The 14528-nt window shown below is 32.0% G+C and overlaps 1 protein-coding gene across 1 annotated transcript in view; it reads right to left on the bottom strand.

The window, feature by feature from the left end:
- LOC130443920 (hemicentin-2) overlaps window positions 1–14528 on the bottom strand; it is a 182152-nt gene that overhangs the window by 31573 nt on the left and 136051 nt on the right. Inside the window, exons 11-12 of the mRNA XM_056778818.1 lie at window positions 2988–3161; window positions 706–897 (exon numbers count right to left, since the gene is read on the bottom strand). Of these exons, the coding sequence (XP_056634796.1) occupies window positions 706–897; window positions 2988–3161 (366 nt within the window). The remainder of the gene's footprint in view (window positions 1–705; window positions 898–2987; window positions 3162–14528) is intronic.

Raw genomic sequence — 14528 nt, 5'->3', positions numbered from 1 at the left:
AAGTTGAAGTCAAATTTAATAAAATGTGTTGTTCCATTTCTTGGCATTTCTCAATTTGAATTCTATCATTTACTTTAGCTCTACCAATAAACGATACATGAATATTCCCCGAATTTCTATAGTACCAACGAAAATAGTAGTACATGTTCATTAACCCCATTATCTAATAACATATCATTCAAAACCTCTCATTACAGTTATTAGATAAGAAAATATGCGACCCTCCAGTGTTGAGATTAAGCGTGAAACAACGTATATAGTTCAATTTGTAGATGAAATTCAAGACATGCAGAACGCGTATTTAGTTACTGTTACTGCCGCCCTTAATTAAATAAACCTTTTCACTACCGACCTACCGATTGTGACTCCGAATTCACCTATTTTCAGTATTCGGAGGCATTTCCACGCGATTTCGACATTAGGAAGCAGTAGGATCATCAAAGCGTTAACGACGACTGAATACAGTGTGTAACGAAACTGTAAAATTTGCTCGTTCAACTTTGTCAAAGGAAATTTACGTTAGATCTACACAAAAAGTCATTAGGGACTCGTTACAAGATGAAATGAGCTGAATATAATCTGAGTTTGTCTCGTATAAAAATTATCTGGTCCTAATGTTGATTATTTCATGGATTTTTTTATCTATGTGGAGCAAAATTGGACGATATTCAACTGAAAATTCAATTAATCTAATGGAATACTCACCGTCTGCATTGAACTGATCCAATGATAGTTGATTTTCTACTTTAATATTTGGTAATATCACAGGAGGATAACTTTTTCCTTTGGCATTTTCAGCATAAACCGTTACTTGGTAGTTTTTACCTGGTTGAAGACTGTGGAGGCGGAAAACCGGTCGTTCCCCTAGAACACGATATTTTGGAGGTGGTAGATCACCTACAAAAAAGTGTCTATAAACTACCACGCAACTACAAAAAAATGTTACGGAGAATTAGTCTACTCACACAAAACCAAAATTTTGATTAAAGTAAGCTTTTATATACACACAGGGTACTCTTTAATTTGTATCATTGTTTCCGAACTAACACATCGAAAATTATCTGGATAGAGCCATTCAGATATCGTGAACATATTGACCCTGATAACGAACTATTACCGATTCAGGTAGGGAGGTCCCATTGAGCCCGACTACCTTCTATGGTACGTCCATTACTTGTGTTCATTTTAATAATCACGAGTTAAGTTGTTACAGCTTTTTTCCATAAGCAGCTTCGCAATAAAAAAGTTTTTGTTAGCTGTCTCGATAACTTCTTCTCATGAGCAACAGGTATCATCGGAAACCTTCCTGTTATAATTGCTACTCATCGAGTAGGATTGACATCCATTATCATGGATCTCATCTTTAATTCTCACTCTTCAACAGACATCATTTGGAAGCTGGCTTGGAAAGAAACTGCAAAATGACCCAGAAATGATCTTGTAAAGATTAATTTTCTGGAGAATTGGAACATGAAAGAACATGAATCAATTCCATATGCTCCCAATTACATGAAACAAATTTCACCAACTTATCTAGAAAATATAGTGAAAGGGTGGAAAACTACCAAATAGTGTGAAAGTGTTACACAGTAAGTTTTATCACTTTTGCGTTAATTTGAATTTCTCTAATTTGAATATAACGTATTCGACCCAAATGTTTTTGTATTGGCCCCGGTTATAAAGATGTTCGAATTACATGATCTCTTGTTGAGATCGTGTTCACTGTGTTTCTGATTTGTTCCCAAATTTATTCACATGTTGTTGATAGTAGATACTTTTGGAGGCATTCTGTGGACAAGTTTCCAGGCATGTTATCACATCTCGTACTCATTTTCAGCTTTCTTATTTCCTAAAATGGAACTACCCTGCATAAAATGATTTTTGTATTCATTTTAATTGAATTATTTTGGAAACTCTTCGCCAGTAATACGTATTTTTCATAAATCCAACTCCAAACTTTTCATTATATTACATTTTCATAATAATTTTCCCTCAGGTATATCGTCATTTGAAATATATATTGTATGTAATAATGCAATATGCAATATGCAATAACAAACTTAACAAGCTGAAAAATGCGATTTTGTCACAAACTTTCCATCTTCAACATTCTCTTCTTCTTATGATATAAGCATGATTAGGATAAAAGGGTTAATTTAAGTAGAGATATTCGGTGGGCCTCGAAATTTTTCGTTCATGTCTTGTAGTCGAATTAACCAAGCAAAAATAACACATATGAAAACATTTTTTTAAGATGGTAAAAGCATTATCTTTACTGTCACAGAAGTAAACTTTTAAATGAATTTCTCGATAATAATGGATAGCGAAATCATAAAATAAATTTCAGGATAAAGACAACTCTTTTGTGAAGTTGTGATACTGATTCACATGAAACAAAATATAACTTTTCCTATCCAATGAAAGTCGGGTTTTTAAAAGAAGTAAAATATTTATTTTTCATCAGATAAGGCGGATACAAAAATAATAAAACGAGAGCACTTCTTTAACTTTCAAACTCTGAATTTGCAACTTTAGTAGGACAGAAAAAACAAATCAAACAGCATGTTTCCAGTGGCGTTTGGAGTGAAACTTGAGAAATAAGAAGATACGCTCTATTTTAAAAGTTATCGGTACAAATAAGTTTCGATTATATTTAATTTTGAATAGAAAATTAGTCAAAGCAGGAACTCTCAAATATCTTTCATCTATGTATTGCTGGAAATTGAATCCATTATTTAAATTCATTTGAAATTCAATTATCATAGCTCTCTTTCAAAATAATTATTCACATTCTTCTGTCATTTCATAATTATTCAAATGTTATATCTCATGCAACCCCTCAATTTCTTTTTATATATATAAAATTTGATTCCAAATATTATTGATGGGAAATCTAAAGCTAATAATTTTAGAGCAATAGTAATCGATTACTGCTATTTCACACTCTCCCATTATGTGGAAATACCGAATTAGTTGATGATACTAACCTTGATCACTGAGCGTGGTAACACCTGGAGGACTGGAGGGCACGGAAACATCAGAAACTTCCAGGACAAAACTTTGGTGTAATCCGCCATCTTTGCCTGCGATACATGACACTTCCAGACCCTCTCCATGTGTCGCGTTTCTAACAAGACAACTTCTCGGCGATTCAGGAGGCTCTGAAAGTAATTTCCACTTCGTATAGAGAAAGTTAAGATAAAGGATTTTTTCAAGAAATTTCTTGGAATGTGCGATATATATATTTTATAAAGGACAGAATCATATATGCAGCGAAAATTCTTACTTAATGCTTCGACATTTGGGTAAAGTAACTATTTATCGAGAAAAGTTACTTCTGAGGATAAATTTCGAATAAATTCCTAATCAATTGTTCCAATTTAGTAGAAATTTCAATGTCTATCTCCTATAAACTATTAATTGAATACGGAAGGTATAGTAGTATAATGATAATTAATATTATCATGTCTAGAGAAGCAGTGCGTTCCAGTTTTTATTTTAAATAATTTTCCTTGTATGTCTCTTCAACTTTTACAAAATATCAGATCTAAAAATTATCCATACTTCTCATATCTCTTTTCCATTCGAACTATTTGCAGGTGTACTACAAATAGTGTAATCCATCGAGTTTATTGATGAATTTTACTCATTTTTGAGATTTTCTTTCTGTTATTAGTTCACATTGTTAAGATCTTATTAATATATCTTTGAAATTAACCTACTTCCGTTATTCTATTTTCAGTATCTAATATTTCAAAACTAATTCTTTCATTTTCGTATTGTCACCATGAGGAAATTATTCAAGTACGTCACTGAATTAACCCATTTCTAATTCTTTGTCTCACAAAATCAATTCTAGACAGCTTCCAAAATTAGAAAGACACTCTAAAATATTTCTTTCCATTTGTAAAATTGTTTTCTTGGAAAATTCAATTTACCTCTCAACAATAATCTAGTGTAGGACTAGTTATCTTGTGACATAAAACCAATTTTGTTATATAGTTTCAACAAATGAAACCTTATTAGTGGGTTTATGGAAAACACAACGACATAAGCGACACAGCGGTTGAAACTTGTAAAGAGTAACCTAAGTACAACATTCAAGAAGTAAGGGCCAATAAAATCAGTTATACTTTCACACCAGTATTGTAAATAATCTGTAAATTTCAGTTAAACATCACAAGAACCCAGCTAGATTAGTTTTTTGAGGATTAGGAGTGAAAAATAACCGATTATTCTCGATTACTCGAATACTATTTCTTGCATGATGAATGGATCAATGTTAATAAATAATTAATGCTCTATTGATATTTGGGGTAGAATTATTGTAAGTGATTTGTGAAAAATTGTTATCTGCGTTGAGATTGAGTTATATTGGTAGTATAAGGCAACGTTTTTTCTGTTGTTGAGATGATGTTCATTGCTCAACTACCTATGGTTTGAGATACTAGGAGAATGACCAATGATTTATATATGTAAAATGCCTCCTTTTTTCAAATTCAAAATACCAATTGAAATGTCATTGTTATCAAAATATTATGCGTACCTAGACATTTCTATTCATTGAGCTTGTATGGGAAAAATTTGATGCCGAATTAATTCGTTTCAATATTTGGTGTTCTTCTGATTAACATCTTCTGTATTGGTCGCAAGCACTGGACTCCTGTCTTGATATTCTCTGCTCGATACCAACCATTTAGATAAAGCGGTGCACCCTGTGCAATTTTGAAAAATATTGTGTTGTATACGGCCTATAAATTCTCAATAAATGTGGACCGTTCTTCCAAAATTTCACCAAATATTTAGTGAAACTTCTTTGTAATCGATCAGGTCAGTTTTCTTCATAGTTTTCCACAATAATGCTGATCCCTCCAATTTTAAGATCTGCATAATTGAATTCTCCTTTTTCTGGAAGCGGTTGTAGTTTTCTTAAGACAGCATCAAAAGTCCCCAAATGAAATTTATGAAAAACTTTCGAAAAATCGTCTGAATTAGTCTCACTTTCTTCTCATAGTCGGTGCCATTAGTTCACTTCTTATTGATAGCTCAGTCTTGTCTTTGAAACCTGCTAAGTGATCATTCAGACTCTCCCCGAAAAATCCATACATCCGATCTTTATAAAATACCGATCAACGATTCAATCACTCCACTTATTTCTAAACTTTAAACTATTTTTTGTTATTTTGAGATCTTAAATTTCTAAGAAATCTTTAAAGGTGATTAATACCACAGCCATCCTTGATGTACCCAACGGAAAACTGGGGAGGATAAACATATAACCAAGCTGTAATTATTAGCAATTCATAATTTTCATTTGCTAAGTTTATCAGGATTATATCATTCATTATAAATTGAGAAATATAACAATATGCGTTTATTTTTGTAGACTCTCCCATCGAGCAAATCAGCTTTTGTTATATTGATAATACCATTTGATTTTGAATGTCAAGGTCGAGGTGATAGGATTTTCCTCTTATTGCTCTTTGTAGTTGGAAACACTTGAACTCAACCAATTTTATGGGATTATTAAGAACTATAAGATGGAATCTTCGCTAAAGAAAGAATCCACGGTTAATAATTGATTATCTATGGTGGGTTTTTTCGCAGCAATAACTTTAATAAATAGATATTCATGAATAAATGATGGTTGAAAAGTTTTTAACGACATGCTTGCAGAAACAATAGGAAATAGGAAAGCTGCAGAAGGGCTGACAGTTTTTTATCTCAAACTATCTTTAAACATTTAGTCCGTCTCAGCTGATGTAATCATTCTATCTTTGTATTGGAGTTTTCTATCTCAGTCATCAAAACCAAATTATTACTTCAAACAGTCGACAAGACATAATACAACATTTGAGATAAAGTACAGTAAATTTGAAACGAAAATCGTTGATGACACTCAACCAATTTGATAGTATAAATTAGAAATATAGGATAAAATATTCGCAAAATGTGAGATCGATAGAAAATAATTGATCATAAATGATGGGATTTTTGGAACAATACAATATGTTTATCGACACACAAACAAGAGGGGATAGGGAAGCTGAAAGAGGGGTTTGATAACAGTTAAACAGCAAAATCTCGACGACGTTTAGCTACTCATATAGGAAGTAATAATTGATTATTCATCTTCATACTTTGGTTCAAGTCCGTCTGAGCTAGTAAGAGTGTAAGAGATCATTCTTAGTCCACAAAACCATATTACTACTTCAAACAGTCGCAAGATATAATACAACAATGACTACGTAAAACGATTATAAAATAAAATGTGTATTTGAAAGTGTATTTGAAATATATTTGAAGGCAACTGTCAAAGTACAGTAAATTTGAAATTAAAATCTTCATTAGAACTTAACCAATTTGATGGGATTTTTTATTAGAACTATAGGCTAAAATATTTGCAAAAGATGAAATCGATAGAAAATGATTAATCATCTGTGTTGGTATTTTAAAAACAATAACATTATTATGAAGATATTTATGGATAAATGATATACATAATGGCTGAAAAGTTGTTTAACGACACAAACAACAGGGGATAGGGAAGCTGATAGAGGGGTTTGATAACAGTCAAACAGCAAAATCTCGACGACGTCTAGCTACTCATATAGAAGGTAATAATTGATTATTAGCGTAGCATCTTCATACTTTGTTTTGAGTGGTTCAATAGTGATGTTATCACAACAACTAAGATGCTTCTTTAAAGTGAAGCGAGAATTAAATCAATGAGAAAATAGCTAACTGTGTAATTAGGCGAATTTTCTTCTATTATATTAAATCAACACGTTAATTCATAATATTTCTCACCTTTAGTGAGAATAAGCCTGTACCCTTTTCTCAGGTTCATTCATTCACGAGAGAAATAAATTTTATGATCTTACTAATATTCAATGTTGATTTTAACTCAACCAAAAAATTTTGAATCGTGATTTGATTTGCTCAACCTGTTCTCTTTTGATCATCATCAGTGACTTGTGTTCAATTCCTTCAAAACATGCTATATGTTGTACAATGTCTAGGAAATATTGACTATTGGCTTATTCCGATTTTTGCTTCAATCGCCTTTACGAGTGTAAGTGATCAATGTTATTGCATACATTTCAAAGATCTCACTTATTACTTATACTTCAATATCTTATCTAGACGGTATTCAGATCTGGTTTTGAATAAATTAAGTATCCAACCAACATTACTTAGGAAATATTTATGTTCAATATGTGTATTCCCACAAATTCGAAGATATTCATTAACTGAGAAAATTATAACAAATATTTGTGCAGAATTGTATTCAATGGGTTGATTCGTTTCAAGGAATTACCATCAAACTTTGATACGGAACTGTCTCAATTACCGAATGAATGTTGTTGAGAGCGAATAAAAACAGTTGTTCCGTAGAAAAATCTATTCAACTTCAAGGAAATTCATTTTGATAAAGAATATCATATTTCTCACAATAAACATTCATTAATTAGTATGAATTATATAGTGAGGAAATGGGTGAATTGTCAACTATGTATTCGTTAATTACAAACAGACAAATCCATGTTTTTTCTTTGCCAATATACTCAATTCTCGGCTAACTTCAAATCTTCGTTTTTAGTAAAGTTCAAATTTCTCTCAAAAAAGATACATTATCAACCGTTAAATAAATAAAACTCATGACAAGTGATGAGTAATAATGGAGCGGTAAAGCTGCACATTTTCTGTTTCTAAAACGGAGAATGACGGTAATTCTGAATGGCGTACAAACCAAGAAAATGATTGCCATGTCATAGCCAGGGGATCATACTATTTCATGCGTCACGATTACGAAGTTATTCGTTCGAAGAATGTGGCATTTATTGAGTCATTGACTACGGCATGTGGTTTGAGGTTAGTTGCTTAGATTTTCATGGGAAACTCGAGAGAATCCGAGAGTTGATATCACGTATTCTACCTGTTGAGGTTATGATACTGACAGTTAGTGGAAATCTATTTTTGAATCGTTCATATCACGATAATTTTCTGAGAACTTTTGTACGTAATTCAATCAATTGATTTTTAGTTGACTAAACTTGGTTACAAATAAAGTTGACTGAAAATTGATAATACAAGTTGATTGGAATCAATAAATTCTCTCCAAATGATTAAAAAAAATAAAGCATATAAGGTTGGATAAAATTCTACAAAATTACTCCGTAATTTAAATTACCTCCTCCATTTTGTGAAACATAACTTTGAAAATAGGAACAATAAGTTATATCAAACTTCTTTTTCTTAGAATAACAGTTTTTTAAATCACTTAACAATAATCGGAAGAAGAAGAAAATGGTGGGTATGTATGTAAGTTATAAAATACCCTGTTTCAAAATATTTTTTATAATAACGACATTCAATACATTTCAATTAATTAGAAATATAGCATCACTATGATTTTGAGTTAATACCTGAATTCATATACCAGTTTCATGATAATCTCAACAATGGACGCCAATGGACACAAGAAATTAAAATTACCACTGTAATTTTATCTAACTTTTATAATATAATATAAGGTACTCTGTTCTGTTGACATACTATTTAATTCAATTCTTCAATATAAAATCTTGATGGAAAATTTCATTTGAATAACTTTTTGATGTCAACTATCTTCATATTTCTAAGAAATATACATTCACATGCATACACTCCTATTATGTAGGAGGGCCGTTTTTTTTCAACACGGACATGCATGAATGGTTTCGAAAGTTCAAAGATGGCCGTAATGATATGCATGATGAAGAGAGCAAAGGTCGCAAATCTGTCGTTTCAGATGACCTCACAGAATAATTAGAGAAAACCGCAGATTTACCATTAAGGCTTTGTCTACAAAATTTCCAGAAGTTTCAAGGTCTGTTTTGTACTCTTCTTGAATTAATTGGCGGAAACTTCCTTTGAAGAGGGTGCTGAAAAGATTGTCCACAGATATGACTAATGTCTTTAGTCATTATGTCGAAAAGTAATCGCAATCGTTTTGTAATAAAATTATTGTTTTATATGGTCTTTTATTTATAGTCTATCGAAAGTTGAGAAAAAACGGCCTATTATTACATAACTGGATAAATTAGAATATTCTCGTCTTCATATCATGAATTAACTGAATCGTAAGAATTTCTGCTTCTGTTCAAATACTCTGTTCGCGGCCTGCATCTTATCTCTTGGTTTTCTTTTTCTATCGTTGATTATTATACGATTAAACATATCAAGGTACTTGAATGTTGAACTATTATTCTATCCAGTTGTGAGGCTTTTCCATTTTCAGCTTATCGTATTTCTTCTGTTATGGGAACTTCATATTTTCTTATGTTCTCCCTTTTTTGTTCATACTATTCGTCATGTAATTGTCGATCTCCTCCAACTTTTTTTCCCAAAATATTCGAACTTAGCAGAAAAGGAGGTAACGAGAAATGTATAAATATAATTGAACTTTCCGTTTTCTGGAATCATTTCATAATTCTATTAGTTTAAAAATATGGAGCACTTTGAACTATTTCAAAATGCTTGGTGAAGGTACCAATCTCAATTATAACGATAAGTTTTATGTATTAGTTTTGCAAAGATGCCACAAATACATTTTCTCAGCTAAATCATTTTATTATCTTTTTGATGAATCAAGCATTCCCTAATAGGAAAACCATTTTTCCATCTATTTTAGTAATCACTCTAAATAGCTATTTATTGCACGGTTACCAGCGAGTTTCAGCTTTATATGTCTCCAGAAGAAACAACCAATTTTCGGTTAATCAAAGACGATTCAAAATTTTCAAGAATTGTAATAAAATAATTCTTCCCAACAAATGAACAATAGGGAAAAGGAAATAATTCAGTATATCAAAATATGTAAGATCGGATTTTCAATATTATAAAACCATCTAAATATTAATTTCAGTTTTTGGTGAAGGATTTAGCAGAGTATTCGCCATTTGATGAGTTCAGATGAATCACTCTTCATGCTTAACATCTAGAGGTTGATTCAATTAGGTTTCAAGTAAGAATATACATGCATGTTTAATTATCATTCAAACCCAGGTTGTAATGAAAATCTAAGGCCATGAAATAAAGTACACAATTAAAATAGTGATATACAAATTCCATTTTGTTCCCAATTTTGTTATCCTCCTTAAATTATTTCAGTTTATCCAATATCCGCAGAAATATTTGCTACTTCTACAACAAATATACCAGCATCGTACACTTGTGGAGAAACCGGAACCATTCATGTCTAATATCTAATAGAACACTTCGAATGTTCAAAATTTGTCCAATGAGTTGGTGTTTTTTTGGAAAAGAACATTCCAGAAATACATTACAATATAACTACTGGACAGAGGTATAATATAGGGAGCATAATTAATCAGTAGAAACCAAAACTCGAATCGCGTGAATTGTCATAGTTGTAAAATGAATGGAGCCTGTAATCATTTTTTAATGAGAGAATATACAGTTCTTCCATATTTCATTTCAAACGAATAATAGAAATACACGGTACATGAATACGACTAAGAGACTAAGTGACCTGAGTTGAAAAATCTAGAAGTACTATTGGGAAATTGCGAATGGGAAATAGAAACAGCACTTAAATATACAAAGGAGAATCGGACATTGATGAACAGTCTGCGTTGAAAATGTAAAGCAATGAGTTAGATTGAAAAGCTAACAGGAACATTAAAAGTGATGATATTTCAAGATAAAGGTGTGTGCTCTCAAATATATCCGGATGACGATACAAATATCGCGCCGACGCATTCGTTTTATATGGTTAACGAAGGTTCTAGTCTAAATTAGGAATACGTGAAATATTCTATCGTTCTCAACAAAAATATTAGGCACTTAACATCCGCAGACTTGAGAGTACCAATATTTAAAACATCCGTAGAGAAATCGAATGAAGTCTAACAGCTCTAAAAAACGTGATTCTTCTTTATGTGACACATTATGATCGGGGGCTTTATAGATACGGCCAAGGGACCGGAAGTGGCCCGCGGGCCGTATCTTTGACATGACTGGATCAAACCCTCGCATCTAGAGGACGTTCTATTGCGACGACATTTTGTCAAAATCTTACCTCATTACTTCTGAAAAGTTAGAAAAAACAAATGTATTAACAAAGATGATTTTTTGCTCATTTTGTCAGATGCAGCAGCGTATATCAAAAAGTTTTGGCATCAAGAAAGTTCCAAGAAAAATCTGCCATTAATTAACAACGCTTTGGAATCTCGTAGGTGGAAAAATACCAATAAAAAGGACGTGTTTCAATTATATCCTTCACGTAAATATGAATAATATGTGAATAAATTTTGATAAAACTACAGTACAGAAAATCCTTGGGAAGACCCAACCTCAAAACGAATGGATGGGTAATTATATAAACATTCTTATGTGTCACTCTCTAAAGAGGTAATGTGATTCCCTAATGAAAATTGGATAGTAATTTCTGTAGTCTTTGTGGTAATTTAAAAAACTGTTGCAGTGAGGCAAACTGGACAAAATGAAGAATTGTTAGATTTTAAGAGGAATCTAATAGTGGAATGAATTTGTAGCAGAAATAATAGAATCAATTTTAGTGGTTGCGTGGGCAGTTATTATAAATTATAACCAAGATTTTGGCTTTTTCGCCTTCCTTAATTGAAATATTAGGGATGTTTTCTTGAGAATTCAAAACAAAGTCATTATTTTGTCCAGTAAAATCAATTTCTTGATTTTTTGTAGCTGAAACTCTAGCACTTGCAACTGAGTTTTTTCCTGACTTAAGCAAACTTTTGAATTCAAATATAAGTCAACTGTCAAGCAAAAATCAGTGCTTCCAATGGACCACCTATATTACAGTATAATTTTCATAATGTAGACGAGAATCTACGAGAGTTATTTTGGACCATTCTCAGAAAAATGAGGTTTTTAAACACTTCTTTTAGAATAGCACATATAACAATTGTATTAAAATGAATTATATTTATTTGGCTTCACATATAATTAATAAAAATCAACATAATTATAGCAACACTTAAGATAATTATCATTCTATGATAACAGTTATTTGTTCAAATTTAACCAACCGGTATGATTAATTGGACCACGAATCGTCGAAGACTATGATTTCTTCTTCTTATTCAGTCGACTCTTCACTGTCTTCAATATTATTTCGTGCTGTTTTATCATCACGTTTCTTGTTTTGTTTAAAACGAGTTGTATTTACCTTAGTTATTTTCTGGTGGATTGTTTATAAATAATTTTTATACGAAGAAGATAATGTAAAACAGCGTCTTAAGCGCCTGTGCCTCTACCGGATAAATTGTTCCTGGGTAATGGCGATAAAAAATTCAAAATAATTTTGAAATCATCTAACATGGACGACATAGCAATCTGGGATGTGAAGGGTATCACATATTGGAAGTTGGAGAATCATTTTATCCAGCACTGGTAATATTGGCGATCAAAGATTCAGCTGGTACGAAATGATTTGCTTTTAATCCATTGACAAATTCACCAATGGTTGCTGCGCGTTCATATGCCTCTTCAATAAGCCGGCTCACTTGATACTGGGTTACAGCACCTCCAGGATGGCTTGGCAACAGTTCACGGTTGATGTAACTGGATTCCGAAACGGCTACCAAACTTCCAGCTGGAACTCCATCTTTCAATTGATCACTCATGCGCATTAGTTTGAATATTATCATTGGTGAAATAAATTGACAAGTTGCACTTACACAGGTGACAATTGTTGTATTAACACCTCTTTCATCGCTGGTTAATGCTTCAACTTGCTTTTCTCCCTTTGCACTGTTTGGAATCTGATTTCATCAACATTTTGTCAGCATTGAGCTTATTAGTGTCTACTACTATTGCTCATGAATATCAAAAAAGTTTTGAATGCTATCGGTTTCAAATCATTTAGGTCGATTCAAAGAAGTTGTCTCAGGTTGTCGAAGGCTAATCTTGTCCTTATGTCGTTTCATGAAGGTGCAACACCAGGCCTTCCCCGCCATTTTCTACGTTCTATTGAAATTGTGTTTCAGTCTATTTTTCTCGACAATTTGGTAAGTAAGTCTTCTAACATCTAGGATAGTTAAACCAAACATGTGTTCCTCTAAAAATCTTATATATTTTGTTAGAACATTTTAAAATTTGCTGTGAAATACCGTTGGTTTTTCTTCATCAATTTCAATACATTCTTCTGATCAACTTTTATCGGAATGTCTTTTTAATGCTGCTTTGTATAATCGTGCACACTCATTCAAACGAATATCGAAATTTTTATGTGGTGTGTGGTCCATTTATGCAAACCGTTTACTCGCTTAATTAATAACGAATATGAATTGAAAATATGAACGTAGATAGCTTACCTTTGCCTTGATTGCATCACTAGCAAAGAACACCAAAATTCACGATAAAAAGAAGTTAATCGAAGTTTTTATGTAACATAGTTTAGAAATTCTGCTAAAAACTCTCAGTATTCGAATACATTACAATAAATCTGATGAGTATAGTGATATAATTGTAGAGTGAAGCATATTGTGTAGTCTGTCTCCGATAACTGTCAATTTTGAACCATATTCGCATACAAACGCAATGCGGAAGTTCGACATAGTCAAGGCACATCATAAGTGAGTTTCATCAGGAAGCCACGAATCGAGTATATTTTTTAGAGGCGTTCTCGCAAGTGGTTTCTACTACTTTATCAACTAAGTGATTACCGTTAGGATAAGTAGTTTGAATATTCATAAGATTTGAGAGAGAACTCGAGAGATGCGAATATGGTAATGAAATTACTTGGAGTTATATTATCAAATTTTCAGAGTATATAAACTTTGCTTCATTATTAAACTACCTAATTTTAAATATCATGAATTAAATTTCAGACATTAAGATGAAGACAATGAACGGGAAAGTTGGCTGTGAAAGATAAATTCAGCGAATTGAGTTTCCTACAGAAACATATGAATTACTGAATATCCTTAAATAATAGTTGGAGATGTACCTATTTTGAATTCTGTAGGATCCATTATTTAGTATGGCACAAGTTATTATTGCCAGATATTAGACTGCTTTTCGTTGTTATATTATGATGTTTGAGGTTATATGAGAAACTTTGCCACAATAAATACGAGTAATTTACACCTACAGATGGAACTTACTAGATGGATAGAAAATTACTCTACCGAAAGTAACGTGATATATAAATTAATTTGCTTCATAGTAATACCCTACTGCAGTTGTCCCATTTACAATGATTTAACTAAGATAATCGATCCATTGGAAAAAGTTTTGCATTTCCAGGTGAAGCTCTCTATCTTACTTGTTTTGTTCGCTTCACAAATTCACTAAACATCATATCATTTTTCCTGGATTTCTGGACAGCTATCACGTGCTAATATCATAATAGCAGAGGCATAAATTATTCTCAATACTTCAAACGGTTTCTATTTCTTTTCTTGTTAATGACGAATAAAGGAATAAAACTTAATACGCTTCTAAAAAATATCAAGAAAGCGTCAAAATAAAAGTTCATG

This window comes from Diorhabda sublineata, chromosome 5 (genome assembly GCF_026230105.1).
Source record: "Diorhabda sublineata isolate icDioSubl1.1 chromosome 5, icDioSubl1.1, whole genome shotgun sequence".
Lineage (NCBI taxonomy): Eukaryota > Metazoa > Arthropoda > Insecta > Coleoptera > Chrysomelidae > Diorhabda > Diorhabda sublineata.
Note: the sequence above shows the minus strand (reverse complement) of the source record. Positions and strands in the feature narration are given on the sequence as shown.